This window comes from Ranitomeya variabilis, chromosome 4 (genome assembly GCF_051348905.1).
Source record: "Ranitomeya variabilis isolate aRanVar5 chromosome 4, aRanVar5.hap1, whole genome shotgun sequence".
In the NCBI taxonomy this organism is placed as follows: domain Eukaryota; kingdom Metazoa; phylum Chordata; class Amphibia; order Anura; family Dendrobatidae; genus Ranitomeya; species Ranitomeya variabilis.
The window spans coordinates 23,005,293-23,033,291 of record NC_135235.1 but is presented as its reverse complement, the minus strand read 5'-3'; the positions used below and the strand labels follow the sequence as shown (position 1 = coordinate 23,033,291).

Sequence of the window (27,999 nt, the reverse complement as noted above, 5' to 3'; positions counted from 1 at the left end):
CACCACTCCTCTTTTTTGAAGCCTTGCCTCCTCCAGACCTTTCCGTGCGAGACTCACTGCCTGCATCCTGACAATGTGGTGAGCTGATTTCTGGCTACTTTTCTCTCCATTTCTGATGTGTAGACATAATTCCTAGCATAGAAAGGAGAAAAGTGGTGAAATTTGAAGGATACAAGTCATATAATGGCCAGAAATAGTGTTATTCCTTGTATATACAAACATGACACATTCTGAAAAGTTAATTGAAAGAGCAAGTACATTTTGTCACTGTATTTGTAAAAAATACTTGCCTACTTCCCAATGAAGCAAAACTACACTCCAAAATAGTAAAAATAAGTGAGTATTTTTATTTACTCAGCAGCGACATTTTAATCTAAAGGAAGAGTCAGAAGGTCAAATAACCTGGACAGGGATCACAACGCAATGCTCGGACTGGTCGGCGGCTCTCCTGTCTCGTAGACATATATGCTGTCACACTTGGGTCAGGAGTGCCGCTGGCCAGTCCGAGAATCGCATTGCGATCCCTGTCTGAGTTATACCGCCGTCTGACCCTTGCCTAACACTTGGTCTTTTTACAAGCATTGTATGAATTTTTTTATGTTTAAGAGGACTTGTTTTCTGTGTGTAACATTTCTCACACTCTGAACGTGAGTTCGGCTTCTCCCCTGTGTGACTTCTCTGATATGCAACAAGATCTGATTCATTTGTAAAACATTTCCCATATTTGAAACATGAAAATGGTTTCTAATCTGTGACTTCTCACCTGTGTGACTTCTCACCTGTGTGACTTCTCACCTGTGTGACTTCTCACCTGTGTGACTTCTCTGATGAAGAGCAAGATTTGTTGGAAATATTTCCCACATTCCGAACATGAAAATGGCTTCTCCACTGTGACACTTCTCTCATGTATAACCAGATCTGCTTTCTGGTTAAAATATTTATCACAATAGGAACAGCTTCTCTTTGTGTACTTTCTGATGTGACTAAGACTTGATGGCTATGAAAAATATTTTCCGCATTCTGCTCATGAATATGGCTTCTCACCTCTGTGAATTCTCCCAATGAATAGCAATATTTGATGAATCTGTAAAACCTTTCCCAGAATCTGAGCAATAAAAAGGCTTATGTTGTGTGAATTCTGACATGATTACTAAAATTTGATTTCTCTGCAAAACATCTCCCACATTCTGAACACGAATACGGTTTCTTCCCCGTGTGACTTCTCTGATGCATAACAAAATTTGAATTACTACTACATTTCCCACATTCTGAACATGAAAATGGCTTCTCCCCTTTGTGACCTCTCTCATGTTTACGTAAAGTTGATTTCCGCGTAAAACTTTTTCCACATTCTGAGCACGAATATGGTTTCACCCCTGTGTGACTTCTCTGATGTAAGACAAGATTTGATCTATCTGTAAAACATTTCCCGCATTCTGAGCATAGAAATGGCCTCTCCCCTGTATGAATTCTATGATGTCTAACAAGATTTGATTTGAAGTTAAAACATTTCTCACATTCCGAACATTTAAATGTAGACTTTCTTTGATTTTCAACAACTTTTCTGTTGATTTCATCTTCCTTAATCTGTGACACATGAGAATATACAAACTGTTTTATAGGATCAGATGACAGATCTCTGCTGTGAAAGGATGAGGCTTCATCTGGAAAAATTGCATGTTCTTCATACTTATATTGTGTGATAAAAGAATCCTCTTCTTGAAAAGCTGAACTCATCAGATGTTTCTCCAAGTCCCTGGTGAAGTCATCTGCTTAAAATATAAATGTATTATTTTTGAATAATATAACCATATTTTCTCAAGGTCTTTTGATGTACATGAAGTCAATTTTGCTGTCCAATTTCTAGCACTTTATGAAGATTAATAGATAATAGAGTTGTGATAGCAAATATTGTGTCCTCATTTTCACAATGTATATAAGTAATATATATTTTTTCCAAAACACACTAGTGATCATGTGCAGTATATATTTTATGCAGTTTCTTATAATTTTTGTGATTTTTAATGTTGTATCATCATTATTTTGTACTGTATTATATACTGTGAGGTGGGATCCACGTTCATACTTGATATACATAACCTCTTATTACAGCCCTGTCTATCTGCCCATCCTCCCCACAGTTCGGTGTTATTGAATGGCTGATAGCTTCTGTATCATCCTTCAAAGCATTTAGCTGAAAATCATTCAGCACTAACATACTAGTGTTTGTATTAATGAATAACAAGTATGACCCCATGTTGCTGTTTTATAATGATTTATTGTATATTCACTAACAATGGTCCTCTGCGTAGTTTTTTCTTGAATATTTTTTGGATTGTTTATCACCTTGTAAAAGGTTTATTTGCATTGTGCAAACTGTGCTCTGAACGAAGACCACCAACCAACAGCATGCTGCCATTATTCTCGGTAGCGCAAGTCCCACAGAACGATGTGCTATCAAGAACAAAGATCATTTAGACTGAATGATTAACGTGAAACAAGCGTTCGTAGGAACACTGTAATTGGACCAGAGCATGATATCTGTGTGTCCTCTTCCGCTACTGTTTTTTTCTACTCGTTTTACATATTTAACCCCTTAACGACCGCTGATACGCCTTTTAACGGGCGGCAGTAACCCCTTCATGACCCAGCCTATTTTGACCTTAATGACCTGGCTGTTTTTTGCAATTCTGACCAGTGTCCCTTTATGAGGAAATAACTCAGGAACGCTTCAACGGATCCTAGCGGTTCTGAGAACATTTTTTCGTGACATATTGTGCTTTACGTTAGTGGTAAATTTAGGTCGATAATTTTTGAGTTTATTTGTGCAAAAAATGGAAATTTGGCTAAAATTTTGAAAATTTCGCAATTTTCAAATTTTGAATTTTTATTCTGTTAAACGAGAGAGTTATGTGGCACAAAATAGTTAATAAATAACATTACCCACATGTCTACTTTACATCAGCACAATTTTGGAAACAAAATTTTTTTTTGCTAGGAAGTTATAAGGGTTAAAATTTGACAAGTGATTTCTCATTTTTACAACGAAATTTACAAAACCATTTTTTTTAGGGACCACCTCACATTTGAAGTCAGTTTGAGGGGTCTATATAGTTGAAAATACCCAAAAGTGACACCATTCTAAAAACTGCACCCCTCAAGGTGCTCAAAACTACATTCAAGAAGTTTATTAACCCTTCAGGTGCTTCACAGCAGCAGAAGCAACATGGAAGGAAAAAATGAACATTTAACTTTTTAGTCACAAAAATGATCTTTTAGCAACAATTTTTTTATTTTCCCAAGGGTAAAAAGAGAAACTGGACCCCAAAAGTTATTGTACAATTTGTCCTGAGTACGCCGATACCCCATATATGTGGGGGGGAACCACTGTTTGGACGCACGACAGGGCTCGGAAGGGAAGGAGCGCCATTTGACTTTTTCAATGAAAAATTGGCTCCAATCTTTAGCTGACAGCATGTCGCGTTTGGAGAGCCCCTGTGTGCCTAAACATTGGAGCTCCCCCACAAGTGACCCCATTTTGGAAACTAGACCCCAAGGAACTTATCTAGATGCATACTGAGCACTTTGAACCCCCAGGTGCTTCACAAATTGATCCGTAAAAATGAAAAAGTACTTTTTTTCACAAAAAATTTATTTTAGCCTCAATTTGTTCATTTCCACATGGGCAACAGGATAAAATGGATCCTAAAATGTGTTGGGCAATTTCTCCTGAGTACATCAATACCTCACATGTGGGGGTAAACCACTGTTTGTGCACACGGCAGGGCAAGGAAGGGAAGGAGCGCCATTTGACTTTTGAATGAAAAATTAGCTACAATCGTTAGCGGACACCATGTCGCGTTTGGAAAGCCCCTGTGTGCCTAAACATTGGAGCTCCCCCACAAGTGACCCCATTTTGGAAACTAGACCCCAAGGAACTTATCTAGATGCATAGTGAGCACTTTGAACCCCCAGGTGCTTCACAAATTGATCTGTAAAAATGAAAAAGTACTTTTTTTCACAAAAAATTTCTTTTAGCCTTAATTTGTTCATTTCCATATGGGCAACAGGATAAAATGGATCCTAAAATTTATTTGCCAATTTCTCCTGAGTATACTGATACCTCACATGTGGGGGTAAACCACTGTTTGGGCACACGGCAGGGCTCGGAAGGGAAGGAGCGCCATTTGACTTTTTCAATGAAAAATTAGCTCCAATCGATAGCGGACACCATGTCGCGTTTGGAGAGCCCCTGTGTGCCTAAACATTGGAGCTCCCCCACAAGTAACGCCATTTTGGAAACTAGACCTCCCGTGGAACTAATCTAGATGTGCAGTGACCACTTTAAACCCCCAAGTGCTTCACAAAAGTTTATAATGCAGAGCCGTGAAAATAAAAAATCATTTTTCTTTCCTCAAAAATTATTTTTTAGCCCGCAATTTTTTTTTTCACAAGAGTAACAGCAGAAATTGGACCCCAAAAGTTGTTGTCCAGTTTGTCCTGGGTACGCTGATACCCCATATGTGGGGGGGACCACCGTTTGGGCACACATTGGTGCTCAGAAGGGAAGTAGTGACATTTTGGAATGCAGACTTTGATGGAATGGTCTGCGGGCATCATGTTACGTTTGCAGAGCCCCTGATGTGCCTAAACAGTAGAAATCCCCCACAAGTGACCCCATTTTGGAAACTAGACCCCCCAGGGAACTTATCTAGATATGTGGTGAGCACTTTGAACCCCCAAGTGCTTCACAGATGTTTACAACGCAGAGCCGTGAAAATAAAAAATCATTTTTCTTTCCTCAAAATGATGTTTTAGCAAACAATTTTTTATTTTCACAAGGGTAAGAGGAGAAATTGGACCCCAATATTTGTTGCCCAGTTTGTCCTGAGTATGCTAGTACCCCATATGTGGTGGTAAACCACTGTTTGGGCGCACGTCGGGGCTCGGAAGCGAGGGAGCACCATTTGACTTTTTGAACGCAAGATTGGCTGGAATCAATGGTGGCGCCATGTTGCGTTTGGAGACCCCTGATGTGCCTAACCCTAATCCCAACTCTAGCCATAACCCTAATCACAACCCTAACCCCAACACACCCCTAACCACAACCCTAACCCCAACACACCCCTAACCCAACCCTAACCACAACCCTAACCCCAACACACCCCTAACCCTAATCCCAACACACCCCTAACCCTAATCCCAACCCTAACCACAACCCTAACCCCAACACACCCCTAACCAAAACCCTAACCACAAGCCTAATCTCAACCCTATTTCCAACCCTAGCCCAAATTCCAACCCTAACTCTAATTCCAACCCTAACCCTAAGGCTATGTGCCCTGTTGTGAAATTGGATTCTGGGCTCCCCCGGTGGCCACTTGTGGAATTGTACTTGTGTGCATCATCCCCTCTGTTCACCTGCTCCTATCAGGATGTGGGAGTCGCTATATAACCTTGCTCCTCTGTCAGTTTCATGCCGGTCAACAATGTAATCAGAAGCCTTCTGTGCATGTTCCTGCTACTAGACAACTCCTAGCTAAGTTGGACTTTTGTCCTTGTGTGTTTTTGCATTTTGTTCCTGTTCACAGCTGCTGTTTCGTTACTGTGTCTGGAAAGCTCTTGTGAGCGGAAATTGCCACTCTGGTGTTATGAGTTAATGCTAGAGTCTTAAAGTAATTTCTGGATGGTGTTTTGATAGGGTTTTCTGCTGACCATGAAAGTGCCCTTTCTGTCTTCATGCTATCTAGTAAGCGGACCTCGATTTTGCTAAACCTATTTTCATACTACGTTTGTCATTTCATCTAAAATCACCGCCAATATATGTGGGGGCCTCTGTCTGCCTTTTGGGAAAATTTCTCTAGAGGTGAGCCAGGACTGTCTTTTCCTCTGCTAGGATTAGGTAGTTCTCCGGCTGGCGCTGGGCATCTAGGGATAAAAAACGTAGGCATGCTACCCGGCCACTTCTAGTTGTGCGACAGGTTTAGTTCATGGTCAGTATAGTTTCCATCTTCCTAGAGCTAGTTCTCATATATGCTGGGCTATGTTCTCTCGCCATTGAGAATCATGACAGTTTGACCGGCCCAAAAAAGGGTTAAATTACTGGCTGAGAAAGGAGAGAAAAAAGAAGTCTGCTACAATTTTTTTTTTTTTTTTTCCCTCTAGTTCTGAGTGTGCTCTTAATTGAATCACTTGCTAGTTTGCCTATGCTGCAGCCTTCCTCTCTTTCTCTCCTTCTAATCCTTGAATGGCTCTGTGTTCACCTGTTTCAAATGGATCTTCAGAGTGTAGCTACAGGTTTGAATAATCTCGCCACAAAGGTACAAAATTTGCAAGATTTTGTTGTTCATGCACCTATGTCTGAGCCTAGAATTCCTTTGCCTGAATTCTTCTCGGGGAATAGATCTCACTTTCAAAATTTTAAAAATAATTGCAAATTGTTTTTGTCCCTGAAGTCTCGCTCTGCCGGAGACCCTGCACAGCAGGTCAGGATTGTAATTTCCTTGCTCCGGGGCGACCCTCAGGACTGGGCTTTTGCATTGGCACCAGGGGATCCTGCGTTGCTCAATGTGGATGCGTTTTTTCTGGCCTTGGGGTTGCTTTATGAGGAACCTCATTTAGAGCTTCAGGCGGAAAAGGCCTTGATGTCCTTGTCTCAGGGGCAAGATGAAGCTGAAATATACTGCCAAAAATTCCGCAAATGGTCTGTGCTTACTCAGTGGAATGAGTGCGCCCTGGCGGCGATTTTCAGAGAAGGTCTCTCTGATGCCATTAAGGATGTTATGGTGGGGTTCCCTGTGCCTGCGAGTCTGAATGAGTCCATGACGATGGCTATTCAGATCGATAGGCGTCTGCGGGAGCGCAAACCTGTGCACCATTTGGCGGTGTCTACTGAGAAAACGCCAGAAAATATGCAATGTGATAGAATTCTGTCCAGAAGCGAGCGGCAGAATTTTAGACGAAAAAATGGGTTGTGCTTCTATTGTGGTGATTCAACTCATGTTATATCAGCATGCTTTAAGCGTACTAAGAAGCCTGACAAGTCTGTTTCAATTAGCACTTTACAGTCTAAGTTTATTCTATCTGTGACCCTGATTTGTTCTTTGTCATCTATTACCGCGGACGCCTATGTCGACTCTGGCGCTGCTTTGAGTCTTATGGATTGGTCCTTTGCCAAACGCTGTGGGTATGATTTGGAGCCATTGGAGACTCCGATACCTCTGAAAGGGATTGACTCCACCCCATTGGCTAGTAATAAACCACAATACTGGACACAAGTGACTATGCGTGTTAATCCGGATCACCAGGAGGTTATTCGCTTTCTGGTGCTGTATAATCTACATGATGTTTTGGTGCTGGGATTGCCATGGCTGCAATCTCATAACCCAGTCCTCGACTGGAGAGCTATGTCTGTGTTAAGCTGGGGATGTAAAGGAACTCATGGGGACGTACCTTTGGTTTCCATTTCATCATCTATTCCCTCTGAGATTCCTGAATTCTTGTCTGACTTTCGTGACGTTTTTGAAGAACCCAAGGTTGGTTCATTACCTCCGCACCGGGAGTGTGATTGTGCCATAGATTTGATTCCGGGTAGTAAATACCCTAAGGGTCGTTTATTTAATCTGTCTGTGCCTGAACATGCTGCTATGCGAGAATATATAAAGGAGTCCTTGGAAAAGGGACATATTCGTCCTTCGTCATCTCCCTTAGGAGCCGGTTTTTTCTTTGTGTCTAAGAAAGACGGCTCTTTGAGGCCGTGTATTGATTATCGACTTTTGAATAAAATCACGGTTAAATATCAATATCCGTTACCACTGCTTACTGATTTGTTTGCTCGTATAAAGGGGGCCAAGTGGTTCTCTAAGATTGATCTCCGTGGGGCGTATAATTTGGTGCGAATCAAGCAGGGGGATGAGTGGAAAACCGCATTTAATACGCCCGAGGGCCATTTTGAGTATTTGGTGATGCCTTTTGGTCTTTCTAATGCCCCTTCAGTCTTCCAGTCCTTTATGCATGACATTTTCCGCGATTATTTGGATAAATTTATGATTGTGTATCTGGATGATATTCTGATTTTTTCGGATGACTGGGACTCTCATGTCCAGCAGGTCAGGAGGGTTTTTCAGGTTTTGCGGTCTAATTCCTTGTGTGTGAAGGGTTCTAAGTGTGTTTTTGGGGTTCAAAAGATTTCCTTCTTGGGATACATTTTTTCCCCCTCTTCCATCGAGATGGATCCTGTCAAGGTTCAGGCTATTGGTGATTGGACGCAACCCTCTTCTCTTAAGAGTCTTCAGAAATTTTTGGGCTTTGCTAACTTTTATCGTCGATTTATTGCTGGTTTTTCTGATGTTGTAAAACCATTGACTGATTTGACTAAGAAGGGTGCTGATGTTGCTGATTGGTCCCCTGATGCTGTGGAGGCCTTTCGGGAGCTCAAGCGCCGCTTTTCTTCCGCCCCAGTGTTGCGTCAGCCTGATGTTGCTCTTCCTTTTCAGGTTGAGGTCGACGCTTCTGAAATCGGAGCTGGGGCGGTGTTGTCGCAGAGAAGTTCCGACTGCTCCGTGATGAGACCTTGTGCCTTTTTTTCCCGTAAATTCTCGCCCGCCGAGCGGAATTATGATATTGGGAATCGGGAGCTTTTGGCCATGAAGTGGGCTTTTGAGGAGTGGCGTCACTGGCTTGAGGGGGCCAGACATCAGGTGGTGGTATTGACTGACCACAAAAATTTAATTTACCTTGAGTCTGCCAGGCGCCTGAATCCTAGACAGGCGCGCTGGTCGTTGTTTTTCTCTCGGTTTAATTTTGTGGTGTCTTACCTACCGGGTTCTAAGAATGTTAAGGCGGATGCCCTTTCTAGGAGTTTTGAGCCTGACTCCCCTGGTAATTCTGAGCCCACAGGTATCCTTAAAGATGGAGTGATATTGTCTGCCGTTTCTCCAGACCTGCGGCGGGCCTTGCAGGAGTTTCAGGCGGATAGACCTGATCGTTGCCCACCTGGTAGACTGTTTGTTCCTGATGATTGGACCAGTAGAGTCATCTCTGAGGTTCATTCTTCTGCGTTGGCAGGTCATCCTGGAATCTTTGGTACCAGGGATTTGGTGGCAAGGTCCTTCTTGTGGCCTTCCCTGTCACGAGATGTGCGAGGCTTTGTGCAGTCTTGTGACGTTTGTGCTCGGGCCAAGCCTTGTTGTTCTCGGGCTAGTGGATTGTTGTTACCCTTGCCTATCCCGAAGAGGCCTTGGACGCACATCTCGATGGATTTTATTTCGGATCTGCCTGTTTCTCAGAAGATGTCTGTCATCTGGGTGGTGTGTGACCGTTTCTCTAAGATGGTCCATCTGGTTCCCTTGCCTAAGTTGCCTTCTTCTTCCGAGTTGGTTCCTCTGTTTTTTCAAAATGTTGTTCGTTTGCATGGTATTCCGGAGAATATCGTTTCTGACAGAGGGACCCAATTCGTGTCTAGATTTTGGCGGGCATTCTGTGCTAGGATGGGCATAGATTTGTCTTTTTCGTCTGCTTTCCATCCTCAGACTAATGGCCAGACCGAGCGGACTAATCAGACCTTGGAGACATATTTGAGGTGTTTTGTGTCTGCGGATCAGGATGATTGGGTTGCTTTTTTGCCTTTGGCGGAGTTCGCCCTCAATAATCGGGCCAGCTCTGCCACCTTGGTGTCCCCGTTTTTCTGTAATTCGGGGTTTCATCCTCGATTTTCCTCCGGTCAAGTGGAATCTTCGGATTGTCCTGGAGTGGATGCTGTGGTGGAGAGGTTGCATCAGATTTGGGGGCAGGTGGTGGACAATTTGAAGTTGTCCCAGGAGAAGACTCAGCTTTTTGCCAACCGCCGTCGTCGTGTTGGTCCTCAGCTTTGTGTTGGGGACTTGGTGTGGTTGTCTTCTCGTTTTGTCCCTATGAGGGTTTCTTCTCCTAAGTTTAAGCCTCGGTTCATCGGCCCGTACAAGATATTGGAGATTCTTAACCCTGTGTCCTTCCGTTTGGACCTCCCTGCATCCTTTTCGATTCATAATGTTTTTCATCGGTCATTGTTGCGCAGGTATGAGGTACCGGCTGTGCCTTCCGTTGAGCCTCCTGCTCCGGTGTTGGTTGAGGGTGAGTTGGAGTACGTTGTGGAAAAGATCTTAGACTCTCGTGTTTCCAGACGGAAACTCCAGTATCTGGTCAAATGGAAGGGATACGGTCAGGAGGATAATTCTTGGGTCACTGCCTCTGATGTTCATGCCTCCGATCTTGTCCGTGCCTTTCATAGGGCTCATCCTGATCGCCCTGGTGGTTCTGGTGAGGGTTCGGTGCCCCCTCCTTGAGGGGGGGGTACTGTTGTGAAATTGGATTCTGGGCTCCCCCGGTGGCCACTTGTGGAATTGTACTTGTGTGCATCATCCCCTCTGTTCACCTGCTCCTATCAGGATGTGGGAGTCGCTATATAACCTTGCTCCTCTGTCAGTTTCATGCCGGTCAACAATGTAATCAGAAGCCTTCTGTGCATGTTCCTGCTACTAGACAACTCCTAGCTAAGTTGGACTTTTGTCCTTGTGTGTTTTTGCATTTTGTTCCTGTTCACAGCTGCTGTTTCGTTACTGTGTCTGGAAAGCTCTTGTGAGCGGAAATTGCCACTCTGGTGTTATGAGTTAATGCTAGAGTCTTAAAGTAATTTCTGGATGGTGTTTTGATAGGGTTTTCTGCTGACCATGAAAGTGCCCTTTCTGTCTTCATGCTATCTAGTAAGCGGACCTCGATTTTGCTAAACCTATTTTCATACTACGTTTGTCATTTCATCTAAAATCACCGCCAATATATGTGGGGGCCTCTGTCTGCCTTTTGGGAAAATTTCTCTAGAGGTGAGCCAGGACTGTCTTTTCCTCTGCTAGGATTAGGTAGTTCTCCGGCTGGCGCTGGGCATCTAGGGATAAAAAACGTAGGCATGCTACCCGGCCACTTCTAGTTGTGCGACAGGTTTAGTTCATGGTCAGTATAGTTTCCATCTTCCAAGAGCTAGTTCTCATATATGCTGGGCTATGTTCTCTCGCCATTGAGAATCATGACAGTGCCCACGTTGCGGATTCGTGAGAGATTTTTCCGCACCATTTTTGAAAAATCCGCAGGGAAAAGGCACTGCGTTTTACCTGTGGATTTACCGTGGATTTCCAGTGTTTTTTGTGCGGATTTCACCTGCGGATTCCTATTGAGGAACAGGTGTAAAACGCTGTGGAATCTGCACAAAGAATTGACATGCTGCGGAAAATACAACGGAGCGTTTCCGCGCGGTATTTTCCGAACCATGAGCACAGCGGATTTGGTTTTCCATAGGTTTACATGGTACTGTAAACCTGATGGAAAACTGCTACGAATCCGCAGCGGCCAATCCGCTGCTGATCCGCAGCCAAATCTGCACCGTGTGCACATAGCCTGATTGTAAGGGTATGTGCACACGCTGCTGAAAACGCTGCGGATCCGCAGCTGCGGGTCCGCAGCAGTTTCCCATGAGGTTACAGCTCAATGTAAACCTATGGGAAACAAAAACGCTGTGCACATGCTGTGGAAAAAACTGCGCGGAAACGCAGCGGTTTACATTCCACAGCATGTCACTTTCTGCGGATTCTGCAGTGGTTTTACAGCTGCTCCTATAGAAAACCGCAGTGAAATCCACAGAAAAACCGCGGTAAATCCGCGATAAATCCGCAGCAGTTTTGCACTGCGGAAAAATCCGCAGAGGACCAGAATACATGTGCACATAGCCTTACCCTAACCCTAATTCTAACCCTAGCCCTAACCCTAGCCCTAACCCTAACCCTAGTTCTAACCCTAGTGGAAAAATAAAAGTAAATATATTTTCTTTATTTTATTATTGTCCCTACCTATGGGGGTGATAAAGAAGGGGGGTTCATTTACTATTTTTTTTATGTTGATCACTCTGATTTTGGAAGATGGCGGCGCCCATGGAACAGACGGACGGACACCGGGAGGATCGGTAAGTATGAGGCGGGGGGACCAGAGCATGGGGGGTATCGGAGCACGGGGGGGTATCGGAGCACAGGGGGGTGGGATCGGAGCACGGGGGGAGCAGACAGGAGGACGGGGGAGCGGACAGGAGGATGGAGGGGAGCAGACCACAGAACGGAGGACTGAGGAGGAGATCGGTGGCGGGGGGCAGATTAGGTTTTCTAGCCATGGCCGATGATATTGCAGCATCGGCCATGGCTGGATTGTAATATTTCACCACTTTTCATAGGTGAAATATTACAAATTGCTCTGATTGGCTGTTGTACTTTCAACAGCCAATCAGAGCGATCGTAGCCACGTGGGGGCAAAGCCACCCCCGCTGGGCTAAGGTACCACCCCCCCTGTCCCTGCAGATCGGGTGAAATTGGAGTTAACCCTTTCACCCGATCTGCAGGGACGCGATCCCTCCATGATGCCACATAGGCGTCACAGGTCGGATTGGCACCGACTTTCATGGCGCCTACGTGGCGTCACAGGTCGGGAAGGGGTTAAAGATACTTATTCCTCAGCGCTACTTTTTAATGGAGCTGAGAAATAAGTGTATAGCGCCCCCCAGCGTCGGAATTTCTCCAGGGTCTCGGCTACCGGGGGTAGCTGAGACCCCAGAGAACATGATTCGGGTCCGTTGTTACCGACCCCAGTGTTGCAATCGCCGTTATTAATGTTATAGCGGCGACCGCAAAAAAGTCTGACTTCCCATTTAATTTCTCTCTCCTCTGATGTGATCGCACATCAGAGAAGAGAGAAATGGGGTCCCCGGTACCTCTGGTGTCCCTGCAACCCCCATGAAGTCCCCTGGGCCGCATGCGCAGTGTTCCCGCCTAGATCTGCCGGCGGGCACCTGGCAACAATAGGAAATTTTTCCTATTGGTTCATTTTGATTACTGTGATAGACCCTATCACAGTGATCAAAATAAAAAAAATTTTTATCAAACCCCCTTTATCACCTCCTTAGTTAGGTAAAAATAATAAAATAAAAAAAAAATGTATTTATTTCCATTTTTCCATTAGGGTTAGAGTTGGGCTAAAGCTAGGGTTGTGGTTATGGTTGGGATTACGGTTAGGGTTGGGATTAGGGGTGTGTTGGGGTTAGGGTTGGAGTTAGAATTGGGGGTTTCCACTGTTTAGGTACATCAGGGGGTCTCCAAACGCGACATGGCATCACCATTGATTCCAGCCAATTTTGCGTTCAAAAGTCAAACGGTGCTCCCTCCCTTCTGAGCCCTGCCAAGCGCCCAAACAGTGGCTTTCCCCAACACACGGGTATCGGCGTAGTCAGGAGAAATTGCACAAAAATTTGTGGTCCATTTTCTCCTGATACCCTTGCAAAAATAAAAAAAAATTGGTTCCAAAATAATTTTTTGGTGAAAACAGTAAAATGTTAATTTTTTCCTTCCAGATTGCTTTAGTTCTCAGAAAGCAACTGAAGGGTTAATAAACTTCTTGCATGTGGTTTTGCAATTTTTAGAATGGTTTACATTTTGGGTATTTTTCTGTTATATTGACCTTCCAAACTCACTTCAAATGTGAGGTAGTCCCTAGAACAAAATAGTTTTGTAAATTTTGTTGGAAAAATGAGAAATCGCTGGTCAACTTTTAACCCTTATAACTTCCTAACAAAAAAAAATAGTTTCCAAAATTGTGCTGATGTAAAGTAGACATGTGGGAAATGTTATTTATGAACTATTTTGTGTGACACCACTCTCTGATTTAGAGGCACAAAAATTAAAAGTTTGAAAATTGCAACATTTTAAAATGTTTTGCCAAATTTCCATTTTTTTCATAAATAAACGCAAGTCATATCGAAGAAATTTTACCACTAACATGATGTACAATATTTCATGAAAAAACATTCTCAGAATCAGTGGGATACGTTGAAGCGTTCCAGTGCTATAACGTCATAAAGGGACAGTGGTCAGAATTGTAAAAATTGGCTTGGTCATTAAGTACCAAATTGGCTCTGTCTCTAAGGGGTTAAACTATTCCTGTCTAATGCTGCACATATTCAGTTTGAGAAAAGCATCTGTACAATGATAAAACACGTATTCTATTAGGCTTTAAAGTTACTACATCTGAGCTTTTGTGGATTACTCAGCAGTGTTCACAGTACGCCTCCATTTTTCACAGTCTTCAACCACATAAGAAGAATCCACATGTATGTACTTAATTCCTTCTTGAAATACAGACAATTATACAACGCATGTATTTACTCCCATCTATTACCTGGTGATGTGCGGGTCTGGAGCTCCTCCATCATGACGTCCTTGTACCGATCCTTGTGTTCTTCTAGATACTCCCACTCCTCCATGGAGAAGTGGACGGTGACGTCCTGACACCTTATAGGAACCTGACACATACAATGATACCGTCATCCCCCCGATCCCTTCATAGTGTCACTGTATAATGTCCCAGCATTCCCAGCAGTGTCACCTCTCCAGTCAGCAGCTCAATCATCTTGTAGGTCAGTTCTAGGATCTTCTGGTCATTCATGTCCTCATGTATCCGTGGGTGCGGTGGAGACTCTGGGATTGGGCTTGAGGTTCCTCCCCATCCTTCAGACATAGGGGCCTGACAGTGATCACTAGAGGTCTTCTTCACCACTGTGTAATCCTGTGTATGGAGACACAATAATCTCATGTGGCTGGCTTGGCTCTGCCTAAGCTACATGGTAGAAAAAAATGATAGGGCAGCCAACTTTGTGTCAGTGTAGGGTCAGCAATGGCACCACCAGAAGCAGCTATACGACAGTATAGATGACATGATGGAGCGCTCCATGTAATCATTGGCATCAGTCGTAAGTGAATGAAAGTTGGTACTGATCCATGCCTTATTAATTTTGATAAATGTAAAGTTTTCCACGCTGTTGGATAACCTGGTGTACTTGGGGGTGGCAAAGCCAGCAGCAGCACTGAATTCCTTCTCTCACAGTATTTTGGAGCTGGACATGGCAGTATGTCTTTTGAGATTGGGGTTCACGGTATCTGCTGAAGAAAGGACACAATGCAAGTACCGTATGTCTGAACCTGGCAGTTCAGGTGGTACGACATTGTTTGCTGATGTGCATCAGGTTGGTGTATCAGCAGAACATCTGGTCCATCATGTCACGTATACTGTAATGGTTAGCTGAAGTCAATAATGCAAACAGCTGCCGTTCATGCTGGGAAAGCTTCACAGAGCAGGGAACACATATTACGGTAGTAATACACAAAATTCAACCACCCATGTACCATTTTAACAAAAATCAAGAATTTTTGTTCCACAAAATTGTATCTATAGAATTTCAAGATTGCAAGGTGTGTTGCCTGAATTCGGCAGGCCTCTCGGAGCACTAGGCCTACACTTGTCACTCATCCACCTGGTACTGATCAATGTTTCAGCTAGAAATCCTGCTCCAAGCCCTTTTCCATGCATCCATGCTACGCAATTATACTATTTGTACTCTTGGTCAATTGATGCCACTTTTCCTGGTGTCTGCCCATAATTTGAGCTGTTTGGGGAGCTTTTTGGCCCCTTCTAAGGTGTTGTCTATGCGTTTGGTTTTGCCTTCCATTTAATTCAGTGGTTCCCTCTTCTCTGTTCGAAAAGGCCTCAGAGCATGACAGACATTTTTTTAAAGAGACTCTGTCACCTGAATTTGGCAGGCTATGTAAATACCCTGTGTCTGGTCTGATGGGTGGTGTTTCTTTTTTCCTCCACCCCATCCTTCCCCGCTGTCCGCAATATTTTCCGGAATTGGAGTAGGTGTCCTCCATAGTTCGCGCGTGCGCAATGCAATCTTGTCTCGTGCATGTGCAGTATGCGCAGAGAACACAGAAATACTTCCAGAACATAGTGCGCTGGCGCATGATCAGTAATGCTTTTCAACTTTGCCCGCAGATGGGCAAAGCATACTGCGCGTGTGCGAGACAAGATTGCATTGCGCACGCGCGAACTATGGAGGACACCTCCAATTCCGGAAAATATTGCGGACAGCAGGGAAGGATGGGGTGGAGGAAAAAGGAAGAAACACTGCCCATCGGACCGGACACAGGGCATTTACGTAGCCCGCCAAATTCAGGTGACAGAGTCCCTTTAAAGTAATTAAGGCACATTTGATTCACATGCAATTAGGTAGATGTGATTTCATTTTGCCACCTGAGTTTGCATGAATCTGCCAAATTTGAATTTTTGCACATCTCTAGTAACGTCACCAGAATCTCTCACCTCTCCAGTAAGATGGAAGAGGATCTCTAGGGTGAGATGTAAAATCCTCTCTGCCATCTTGTCTCTGTACTTATCCATTTTCGATGGCTCAATGAGAAAAATTCTCGAATATAGAAATCGGAAGAAGATCCTAAACTGAAGGACCCTGAAAGGATAAAAGGTAAAAAAAAGTGTAAACTTTTCCCACCATCTGAATGTTATAAAATGTAATTCATCTTGACCTTCAACCAGACCTTTTTTATGTACTTATAACATTGGAATAACAAAACTTCATAAATACTACGTTCACTCCAAGAATCTATTTATATAATTACCTTAAATTGTCTGTCATCCACTTCTGTCTGGACGTCCTTGAATCCCACAGTCCACCACGCCGCTCCAGAAGTACGCCGACCGCCATATTGGAATACACAAGTGATGGGTATTCCAATATGGCACCCGCTGGTGGCACCAGGCCCTTGCGCAGTACCACCAGCGGATCATCGCCAGACCCCCTGCTGCTGGGACTCCCCTGCCGCAAGAACCCAACTCCACAAGGACCCCTCCCCACCACTGGGATCCAGGCCGCCAGAGATCACGGTATGCGTAAGCACTGAACGCATACCGCATTGTCCGACGAAGAAGCAGGGACCGTGCCAGAATGGGGTGGGTATGACCGGGAAGGGTGAGCCAGGCTATATTCACCTGTCCCCATTCCACCACTGCGCACTACTCTGTCTACTGCGTCGTCTGGCTGTGATGTTCAGGTCAGAGGGCGCGATGATGTGGTTAGTGCGCGCCCTCTGCCTGAACAGTCAAGAGTGTTGTGAAATTGGATTTTGGGCTCCCCCGGTGGCCACTGGTGGAATTGAACTGGTGTGCATCATCCTCTCTGTTCACCTGTTTCCATCAGGATGTGGGAGTCGCTATTTAGCCTTGCTCCTCTGTCACTTCCATGCCGGTCAACATTGTAATCAGAAGCCTTTCTGTGCTTGTTCCTGCTGCTAGACAACTCCCAGCTAAGTTGGACTTAGTCCTTGTTTGTTTTTGCATTTTGTTCCAGTTCACAGCTGTAGTTTCGTTTCTGTGTCTGGAAAGCTCTTGTGATCTGAAATTGCCACTCTGATGTTATGAGTTAATACTAGAGTCTTAAAGTAATTTCAGGATGGTATTTTGATAGGGTTTTCAGCTGACCATGAAAGTGCCCTTTCTGTCTTCCTGCTATCTAGTAAGCGGACCTCAATTTTGCTAAACCTATTTTCATACTACGTTTGTCATTTCATCTAAAATCACCACCAATATTTGTGGGGGCCTCTGTCTGCCTTTCGGGGAAATTTCTCTAGAGGTGAGCCAGGACTATATTTTCCTCTGCCAGGATTAGTTAGTCCTCCGGCCGGCGCTGGGCGTCTAGGGATAAAACGCAGGCTACGCTACCCAGCTACTGTTAGTTGTGCGGCAGGTTTAGTTCATGGTCAGTTTAGTTTCCATCCTTCCAAGAGCTAGTTCGTATGTTTGCTGGGCTATGTTCTCTTGCCATTGAGAACCATAACAGTTTGACCGGCCCAACATAAAAGGGTTAAATTAATTGACAGAGAAAGGAGAGAAAAGAGAAGTCTGCTGAAGATTTTTTTTTTTTTTTTTTCTCAGTTCTGAGTGTGCTTGTAATTGAATCTCTTGCAAGTCTGCCTATATTGCAGCCTTTCTCTCTCTCTCTCCTTCTAATCCTGGAATGGCTCTGTGTTCACCTGTTTAAAATAGATATTCAGAGTTTAGCTGCAGGTTTGAATAATCTCACCACGAAAGTTCAAAACTTACAAGATTTTGTTGTTCATGTTCCTATATCTGAACCTAGAATTCCTTTGCCTGAATTTTTCTCGGGGAATAGATCTTGCTTTCAAAATTTCAAAAATAATTGCAAGTTGTTTTTGTCCCTGAAATCTCGCTCTGCTGGAGATCCTGCTCAGCAGGTCAGGATTGTGATTTCTTTGCTCCGGGGCGACCCTCAGGATTGGGCTTTTGCATTGGCTCCAGGGGATCCTGCGTTGCTCAATGTGGATGCGTTTTTTCTGGCCTTGGGGTTGCTTTATGAGGAACCTCAGTTAGAACTTCAGGCGGAAAAGGCCTTGATGTCCCTATCTTAGGGGCAAGACGAAGCTGAAATATACTGCCAGAAATTCCGTAAATGGGCTGTGCTTACTCAGTGGAATGAGTGCGCCCTGGCGGCGAATTTCAGAGAGGGTACCCGCTGGTGGCACCAGGCCCTTGCGCAGTACCACCAGCGGATCATCGCCAGACCCCCTGCTGCTGGGACTCCCCTGCCGCAAGAACCCAACTCCACAAGGACCCCTCCCCACCACTGGGATCCAGGCCGCCAGAGATCACGGTATGCGTAAGCACTGAACGCATACCGCATTGTCCGACGAAGAAGCAGGGACCGTGCCAGAATGGGGTGGGTATGACCGGGAAGGGTGAGCCAGGCTATATTCACCTGTCCCCATTCCACCACTGCGCACTACTCTGTCTACTGCGTCGTCTGGCTGTGATGTTCAGGTCAGAGGGCGCGATGATGTGGTTAGTGCGCGCCCTCTGCCTGAACAGTCAAGAGTGTTGTGAAATTGGATTTTGGGCTCCCCCGGTGGCCACTGGTGGAATTGAACTGGTGTGCATCATCCTCTCTGTTCACCTGTTTCCATCAGGATGTGGGAGTCGCTATTTAGCCTTGCTCCTCTGTCACTTCCATGCCGGTCAACATTGTAATCAGAAGCCTTTCTGTGCTTGTTCCTGCTGCTAGACAACTCCCAGCTAAGTTGGACTTAGTCCTTGTTTGTTTTTGCATTTTGTTCCAGTTCACAGCTGTAGTTTCGTTTCTGTGTCTGGAAAGCTCTTGTGATCTGAAATTGCCACTCTGATGTTATGAGTTAATACTAGAGTCTTAAAGTAATTTCAGGATGGTATTTTGATAGGGTTTTCAGCTGACCATGAAAGTGCCCTTTCTGTCTTCCTGCTATCTAGTAAGCGGACCTCAATTTTGCTAAACCTATTTTCATACTACGTTTGTCATTTCATCTAAAATCACCGCCAATATTTGTGGGGGCCTCTGTCTGCCTTTCGGGGAAATTTCTCTAGAGGTGAGCCAGGACTATATTTTCCTCTGCCAGGATTAGTTAGTCCTCCGGCCGGCGCTGGGCGTCTAGGGATAAAACGCAGGCTACGCTACCCAGCTACTGTTAGTTGTGCGGCAGGTTTAGTTCATGGTCAGTTTAGTTTCCATCCTTCCAAGAGCTAGTTCGTATGTTTGCTGGGCTATGTTCTCTTGCCATTGAGAACCATAACAGTTTGACCGGCCCAACATAAAAGGGTTAAATTAATTGACAGAGAAAGGAGAGAAAAGAGAAGTCTGCTGAAGATTTTTTTTTTTTTTTTTTCTCAGTTCTGAGTGTGCTTGTAATTGAATCTCTTGCAAGTCTGCCTATATTGCAGCCTTTCTCTCTCTCTCTCCTTCTAATCCTGGAATGGCTCTGTGTTCACCTGTTTAAAATAGATATTCAGAGTTTAGCTGCAGGTTTGAATAATCTCACCACGAAAGTTCAAAACTTACAAGATTTTGTTGTTCATGTTCCTATATCTGAACCTAGAATTCCTTTGCCTGAATTTTTCTCGGGGAATAGATCTTGCTTTCAAAATTTCAAAAATAATTGCAAGTTGTTTTTGTCCCTGAAATCTCGCTCTGCTGGAGATCCTGCTCAGCAGGTCAGGATTGTGATTTCTTTGCTCCGGGGCGACCCTCAGGATTGGGCTTTTGCATTGGCTCCAGGGGATCCTGCGTTGCTCAATGTGGATGCGTTTTTTCTGGCCTTGGGGTTGCTTTATGAGGAACCTCAGTTAGAACTTCAGGCGGAAAAGGCCTTGATGTCCCTATCTTAGGGGCAAGACGAAGCTGAAATATACTGCCAGAAATTCCGTAAATGGGCTGTGCTTACTCAGTGGAATGAGTGCGCCCTGGCGGCGAATTTCAGAGAGGGTCTCTCTGATGCCATTAAGGATGTTATGGTGGGGTTCCCTGTGCCTGCGGGTCTGAATGAGTCCATGACAATGGCTATCCAGATCGATAGGCGTCTGCGGGAGCGCAAACCTGTGCACCATTTGGCGGTGTCTACTGAGAAGACGCCAGAGAATATGCAATGTGATAGAATTCTGTCCAGAAGTGAACGGCAGAATTTTAGACGAAAAAATGGGTTGTGCTTCTATTGCGGTGATTCAACTCATGTTATATCAGCATGCTCTAAGCGTACTAAGAAGCTTGATAAGTCTGTTTCAATTGGCACTTTACAGTCTAAGTTTATTCTATCTGTGACCCTGATTTGTTCTTTATCATCTATTACCGCGGATGCCTATGTCGACTCTGGCGCCGCTTTGAGTCTTATGGATTGGTCCTTTGCCAAACGCTGTGGGTATGATTTGGAGCCTCTTGAAACTCCTATACCCCTGAAGGGGATTGACTCCACCCCATTGGCTAGCAATAAACCACAATACTGGACACAAGTAACTATGCGGATTAATCCGGATCACCAGGAGATTATTCGCTTTCTTGTGCTGTATAACCTACATGATGTGTTGGTGCTTGGATTGCCATGGCTGCAATCTCATAACCCAGTCCTTGACTGGAAAGCTATGTCTGTGTTAAGCTGGGGATGTAAGGGGACGCATGGGGACGTACCTGTGGTTTCCATTTTATCATCTATTCCCTCTGAGATTCCTGAATTCTTGACTGAATATCGTGACGTTTTTGAAGAACCTAAGCTTGGTTCATTACCTCCGCACCGGGAGTGCGATTGTGCCATAGATTTGATTCCGGGTAGTAAATACCCTAAGGGTCGTTTATTTAATCTGTCTGTGCCTGAACATGCTGCTATGCGAGAATATATAAAGGAGTCCTTGGAAAAGGGACATATTCGTCCTTCGTCATCTCCCTTAGGAGCCGGTTTTTTCTTTGTGGCTAAGAAAGATGGCTCTTTGAGGCCGTGCATTGATTATCGGCTTTTGAATAAAATCACGGTTAAATATCAATATCCGTTGCCACTGCTGACTGATTTGTTTGCTCGCATAAAGGGGGCCAAGTGGTTCTCTAAGATAGATCTTCGTGGGGCGTATAATTTGGTGCGAATTAAGCAGGGGGATGAGTGGAAAACCGCATTTAATACGCCCGAGGGCCACTTTGAGTATTTGGTGATGCCTTTTGGTCTTTCAAATGCCCCTTCAGTCTTTCAGTCCTTTATGCATGACATTTTCCGTGATTATTTGGATAAATTTATGATTGTGTATCTGGATGATATTTTGATTTTTTCGGATGACTGGGACTCTCATGTCCAGCAGGTCAGGAGGGTTTTTCAGGTTTTGCGGTCTAATTCCTTGTGTGTGAAGGGTTCTAAGTGCGTTTTTGGGGTTCAAAAGATTTCCTTTTTGGGATATATTTTTTCCCCCTCTTCCATCGAGATGGATCCTGTCAAGGTTCAGGCTATTTGTGATTGGACGCAACCCTCTTCTCTTAAGAGTCTTCAGAAATTTTTGGGCTTTGCTAACTTTTATCGTCGATTTATTGCTGGTTTTTCTGATGTTGTTAAACCATTGACTGATTTGACTAAGAAGGGTGCTGATGTTGCTGATTGGTCCCCTGCTGCTGTGGAGGCCTTTCGGGAGCTTAAGCGCCGCTTTTCTTCCGCCCCTGTGTTGCGTCAGCCTGATGTTGCTCTTCCTTTTCAGGTTGAGGTCGACGCTTCTGAAATCGGAGCTGGGGCGGTTTTGTCGCAGAGAAGTTCCGATTGCTCCGTGATGAGACCTTGTGCTTTTTTCTCGCGTAAATTTTCGCCCGCCGAGCGGAATTATGATGTTGGGAATCGGGAGCTTTTGGCCATGAAGTGGGCTTTTGAGGAGTGGCGTCATTGGCTTGAGGGGGCTAGACATCAGGTGGTGGTATTGACTGACCACAAAAATCTAATTTATCTTGAGTCCGCCAGACGCCTGAATCCTAGACAGGCGCGCTGGTCGTTGTTTTTCTCTCGGTTTAATTTTGTGGTGTCCTACCTGCCGGGTTCTAAGAATGTTAAGGCGGATGCCCTTTCTAGGAGTTTTGAGCCTGACTCCCCTGGTAATTCTGAACCTACAGGTATCCTTAAGGATGGAGTGATATTGTCTGCCGTTTCTCCAGACCTGCGGCGGGCCTTGCAGGAGTTTCAGGCGGATAGACCTGATCGTTGCCCACCTGGTAGACTGTTTGTTCCTGATGATTGGACCAGTAAAGTCATTTCTGAGGTTCATTCTTCTGCGTTGGCAGGTCATCCTGGAATCTTTGGTACCAGGGATTTGGTGGCAAGGTCCTTCTGGTGGCCTTCCCTGTCTCGAGATGTGCGAGGCTTCGTGCAGTCTTGTGACGTTTGTGCTCGGGCCAAGCCTTGTTGTTCTCGGGCTAGTGGATTGTTGTTGCCCTTGCCTATCCCGAAGAGGCCCTGGACTCACATCTCGATGGATTTTATTTCGGATCTTCCTGTTTCTCAGAAGATGTCTGTCATCTGGGTGGTGTGTGATCGTTTCTCTAAGATGGTCCATTTGGTTCCCCTGCCTAAGTTGCCTTCTTCTTCCGAGTTGGTTCCTCTGTTTTTTCAAAATGTGGTCCGTTTGCATGGTATTCCGGAGAATATCGTTTCTGACAGAGGTACCCAATTCGTGTCTAGATTTTGGCGAGCATTCTGTGCTAGGATGGGCATAGATTTGTCTTTCTCGTCTGCTTTCCATCCTCAGACTAATGGCCAGACCGAGCGGACGAATCAGACCTTGGAGACATATTTGAGGTGTTTTGTGTCTGCAGATCAGGATGATTGGGTTGCTTTTTTGCCTTTAGCGGAGTTTGCCCTCAATAATCGGGCCAGTTCTGCCACCTTGGTGTCTCCCTTTTTCTGTAATTCGGGGTTTCATCCTCGATTTTCTTCTGGTCAGGTGGAATCTTCGGATTGTCCTGGAGTGGATGCTGTGGTGGAGAGGTTGCATCAGATTTGGGGGCAGGTAGTGGACAATTTGAAGTTGTCCCAGGAGAAGACTCAGCTTTTTGCCAACCGCCGGCGTCGGGTTGGTCCTCGGCTTTGTGTTGGGGACTTGGTGTGGTTGTCTTCTCGTTTTGTCCCTATGAGGGTTTCTTCTCCCAAGTTTAAGCCTCGGTTCATCGGCCCGTACAAGATATTGGAGATTCTTAACCCTGTGTCCTTCCGTTTGGACCTCCCTGCATCTTTTTCTATTCATAATGTTTTTCATCGGTCATTATTGCGCAGGTATGAGGTACCGGTTGTGCCTTCCGTTGAGCCTCCTGCTCCGGTGTTGGTTGAGGGCGAGTTGGAGTACGTTGTGGAAAAAATCTTGGACTCCCGTGTTTCCAGACGGAAACTCCAGTATCTGGTCAAATGGAAGGGATACGGTCAGGAGGATAATTCTTGGGTGACTGCCTCTGATGTTCATGCCTCCGATTTGGTCCGTGCCTTTCATAGGGCTCATCCTGATCGCCCTGGTGGTTCTGGTGAGGGTTCGGTGCCCCCTCCTTGAGGGGGGGGTACTGTTGTGAAATTGGATTTTGGGCTCCCCCGGTGGCCACTGGTGGAATTGAACTGGTGTGCATCATCCTCTCTGTTCACCTGTTTCCATCAGGATGTGGGAGTCGCTATTTAGCCTTGCTCCTCTGTCACTTCCATGCCGGTCAACATTGTAATCAGAAGCCTTTCTGTGCTTGTTCCTGCTGCTAGACAACTCCCAGCTAAGTTGGACTTAGTCCTTGTTTGTTTTTGCATTTTGTTCCAGTTCACAGCTGTAGTTTCGTTTCTGTGTCTGGAAAGCTCTTGTGATCTGAAATTGCCACTCTGATGTTATGAGTTAATACTAGAGTCTTAAAGTAATTTCAGGATGGTATTTTGATAGGGTTTTCAGCTGACCATGAAAGTGCCTTTTCTGTCTTCCTGCTATCTAGTAAGCGGACCTCAATTTTGCTAAACCTATTTTCATACTACGTTTGTCATTTCATCTAAAATCACCGCCAATATTTGTGGGGGCCTCTGTCTGCCTTTCGGGGAAATTTCTCTAGAGGTGAGCCAGGACTATATTTTCCTCTGCCAGGATTAGTTAGTCCTCCGGCCGGCGCTGGGCGTCTAGGGATAAAACGCAGGCTACGCTACCCGGCTACTGTTAGTTGTGCGGCAGGTTTAGTTCATGGTCAGTTTAGTTTCCATCCTTCCAAGAGCTAGTTCGTATGTTTGCTGGGCTATGTTCTCTTGCCATTGAGAACCATAACACAAGAGCCACAGACCCGGAAGACAGAGCGGCACACAGCGGCGGAACGGGGACAGGTGAATATCGCAAGTGTCGGGTGCCTGAGCCAGCGGCGACTCTGGCACCTGACCCCCATAGCGCGCCAGTGTCCCCGCTTGCTCAGGCCCCCGATACTCGGCGCCCAGCGATGAGAGATGAGTATGTCTTTTTTTTATCGCAGCAGCAGTATACGGGGCATATTATGCTATGGATCATCTTATGGGGGCCATCAACCTTTGTGGAGCAGCATACGGGGGAATATGGATGGGAGCAGCACATGACAGAATGGGGGTGCAGGATGGGAGCAGCACATGACAGAATGGGGGTGCAGGATGGGAGCAGCACATGACAGAATGGGGGTGCAGGATGGGAGCAGCACAGTCACCATCCTCCCAATGCAATAGCATCGGGGCCTCCATCTAGTCTGTCATACATAAAAAACCAACAAACACAGAAGGTGAGGAGCCATGAACGCGTAATTAAGAGACAGCTTTGTGGATTTTTTTCTCTGCATCTTTGCAATTTTTTGAAAATTGTGGCAACATGTTTCAGTTTTAATAGTGTTCATTGTGCTGTAATAATCAGGGCTGTGGAGTCAGTGTCATGGAAATTAAGGAGTCGGAGGTTTGGCTTACCGACCCCACAACCCTGTCAGGACTGTGGAGTCGGAGCTCATTTTGGTGGAGTCAGAGTCGGTGTCATGGAAATTCAGGAGTCAGAGTCAGAGTCGGAGGTTTGGCTGACCGACTCCACAGCCCTGGTAATAATACAATAAACAACTTTATAAGGTGATTCTTCAAGTCTGTACAATTGACAAACTCATGTAGTTTTTTGTTTCTTTATTTTTGTTTAGAAAATGTGACAAAACCAAATATGTTTTATCTTTTAATTTTTTTCTTAAAGTTGAAAAGGAGGTGAAGGTGATTAGAATTACTATGTTTTTTTTTATTTAATTCTTTTTAGTGCCCTGACAGAATTGAAACCCGTGAGCTTGGGCGCTTGCTCTATAAACTGCAATACTATAGTATTTCAGTGTAAAGGAGAATTAATCGTCCATATTTGATATCACTGTAATCGTAGCGACTCATAGAAAAAAAACATTATTTTTTATACTGCAAGGTGAATGGCACCAATTTTAAATGCACGAAGCAATGTAGAAATCACTATTTTCCCCAATGCCCGCTCAAAAAAAAGTTAACAGTTAATTGCACTGCTATATGGCCCCCAAAGTGGTGCCATTAACCCCTTCGCGCTGACCTTTTTATTGATACCATTTTGGGGTACAAGCGATGTTTTGATTGCTTTGCAGTGTTGCGGCAGACAGAAAACAATAATTCTGGCATTTTGATTTTTTCTTGTTGTATTCTTTACCAGCCGGATTGATTTATTTTATATTTTGATAGATCGGACATTTCTGAACACAGCGATACCAAATATGTGTATTTTTGTAATTGTTTTATTTTCAATGGGTCAAAAGGAGGGTGATTTGAACTTGTGTTTCTATTCATATTTTTAAAACCTTTTTTCCACACCTGCTACTTTATGTAGTAGTCCCCTTAGAGCTCGCTTACTTAAAAAAATCGGATTGCATTCGGACCAATGTTCTACAATGACTCAGTGCTCATTTGCGACTTTTTTTATCGGCTTAGATTGGACTGATAAAAAATCGCAGCATGCTGCAAGTAGATACGAATTTCAGATCGCCAATGCAAGTCAATGGGTGTGAGAAAAAAAATCATTGCGAGTTTTACGCACCCATCTCATAGGAAACCCGACACTTCATCATCCGAATACAGTAAATTCACAGAGTCAACCCATCTGAATAGAATAGATATAAAGAAAGAATAAAATTAAAAAATGGCATGGGATCCTTAATTTTTTAGCCAGCTGAGGGAAAGCAGACAGCTGGAGACAAATGTTTATAGTCTGGGAAATGGGTAATAAATATGGAACTTCCCAGGCTATTAGTATCAGCTTACAGCTGTCTGCGTAGCCTTTACTGGTTATTAACAAGGGATGACCCTCAAAAAAATGTGTGAAGTCCCCCCTATTATTAATAACCAGCAAAGGCTAGGCAGACAGCTGTGGGCTGATATTAATAGCCTAGGAAAGGGCTATGGATATTGGCCCCCTCTCAGACTAAGAACATCAGCACTCTGCCACCCCAGAAAAGGCACATCCATTACAATTCTGGAGCTTAGCCTCCACTCTTCCCACTTTCCATGGTGCGGTGGCAAGTGGGGTAATAGTACAGGGGTATAGAGGCATCTATAAGACAAGAGTAAAGTCCTTTATTTGAAATAAAAACCTCCCTGACCCTCAATTACCTATTAATTAATATCCAAACAAAAATCTTCACCTGTCCGCCAATAATCCATTTGTCCCGTGACGAGCCCAACTCAGCTACATCTGAGTGCTTTGCTGAGCAGAGCAGTCACATAAAATGGGACTACTGAGCCTGGCATCCAGAAGACACTGAGCTGCGCGTGAAGCATGGCTTCAGTGCCGCCCACTGATATCAGCAAGGAGACTGGAGTTCATACATGAAATCTGGTCACCTCACTGACGCTACTGCTCGCTACGTGAGAAAAATATGAGGGACCCCACGCCATTTTTGTCTTTTATTAGTTATTAGCTAAATACATGTACAGTAAGCTACACTGCAATGATTATATATCATCTATTATCTATATATTATCTATCTCTCTTTAATCTATCTACATATTATCTATCTATCTATTATCTATCTATGATCTATCTTTTATCTATCTATCTATATATAGAAAAAAATGGAACAACACAACACTGTATTATCGGGTGCCCAGGCCTCCCAGCAATTCATCCAATACTTGCCGAAAGTCCATAGAAAGGGAAAAGGAAGGCAGCACTCCATATACATTTCAAGTGAAAAAGTGGATTTTATTCAGACCCACAAAGCGTGGTACACCATGTAGGTCTGAATAAAATCCACTTTTTCACTTTAAATGTATATGGAGTGCTGCCTTCCTTTTCCCTTTCTATCACCTATCTACTATCTATTTATCTATTATCTATCATCTATTATCTATCTGTCTATTATCTATCTATTATTCATCTATTATCTTTCATGTATCTATCTCTGTATTATCTATTATCTATTATCTTATCGATCTATTATCTATCTATCTATTGTCTATCTATCATCTATTATCTATCTATCATCTATCTATTATATATTATCCATAGCAGGTCCTAATAATATTTTATTAAAGCCCAGAATGGTCCGCTCCTGAAGGGGTTAATGGTCCCGTTAATCGGTGAATTGCCTCTTACCTCTGGCTGGATATATGGCTGTTCTGTGCTTACAGGACCTGCGGTGATGTCACAGTCATGTGATCAGTCACATGTGGGAGGAGTTAGGGATCACATGACCAGGTGGCATAGTACACAGGACTGCTGTCTTGGTTGCCATGGTAT

The 27,999-nt window shown here is 44.5% G+C and overlaps 1 protein-coding gene across 3 annotated transcripts; it reads right to left on the bottom strand.

Moving 5' to 3' along the window:
- On the bottom strand, positions 1-27,980 carry LOC143769495 (gastrula zinc finger protein XlCGF66.1-like). Of its 3 annotated transcripts, XM_077258118.1 has the most exons (7): positions 27,856-27,917; positions 26,299-26,361; positions 16,222-16,366; positions 14,449-14,628; positions 14,242-14,365; positions 812-1,772; positions 1-779 (listed from the first exon to the last, which is right to left on the bottom strand). In XM_077258118.1, the coding sequence occupies exons 3-6, from the start codon at positions 16,297-16,299 to the stop codon at positions 1,123-1,125; spliced, it is 1,032 nt and encodes a 343-aa protein (XP_077114233.1). In that variant the 5' UTR covers positions 16,300-16,366; positions 26,299-26,361; positions 27,856-27,917; the 3' UTR covers positions 1-779; positions 812-1,122. The 3 variants fall into 3 exon arrangements, with proteins under 3 accessions (XP_077114233.1, XP_077114235.1, XP_077114236.1); XM_077258120.1 differs by lacking the exon at positions 26,299-26,361 and having other exon boundaries at positions 27,856-27,980; XM_077258121.1 differs by lacking the exon at positions 26,299-26,361 and having other exon boundaries at positions 812-1,769; positions 27,856-27,910.
- Positions 27,981-27,999: the final 19 nt, after the last annotated feature.

What these genes read in the sequence shown, in the direction of transcription:
- LOC143769495 (XM_077258120.1), bottom strand. Translation starts at nt 16,299, where the DNA reads ATGGATAAGTACAGAGACAAGATGGCAGAGAGGATTTTACATCTCACC. An exon ending in TTGAGCTGCTGACTGGAGAG is followed by an intron (nt 14,366 to 14,448) that starts GTGACACTGCTG and finishes TGTATGTGTCAG; the next exon opens with GTTCCTATAAGGTGTCAGGA. An exon ending in CCAGACCCGCACATCACCAG is followed by an intron (nt 1,773 to 14,241) that starts GTAATAGATGGG and finishes TTATATTTTAAG; the next exon opens with CAGATGACTTCACCAGGGAC.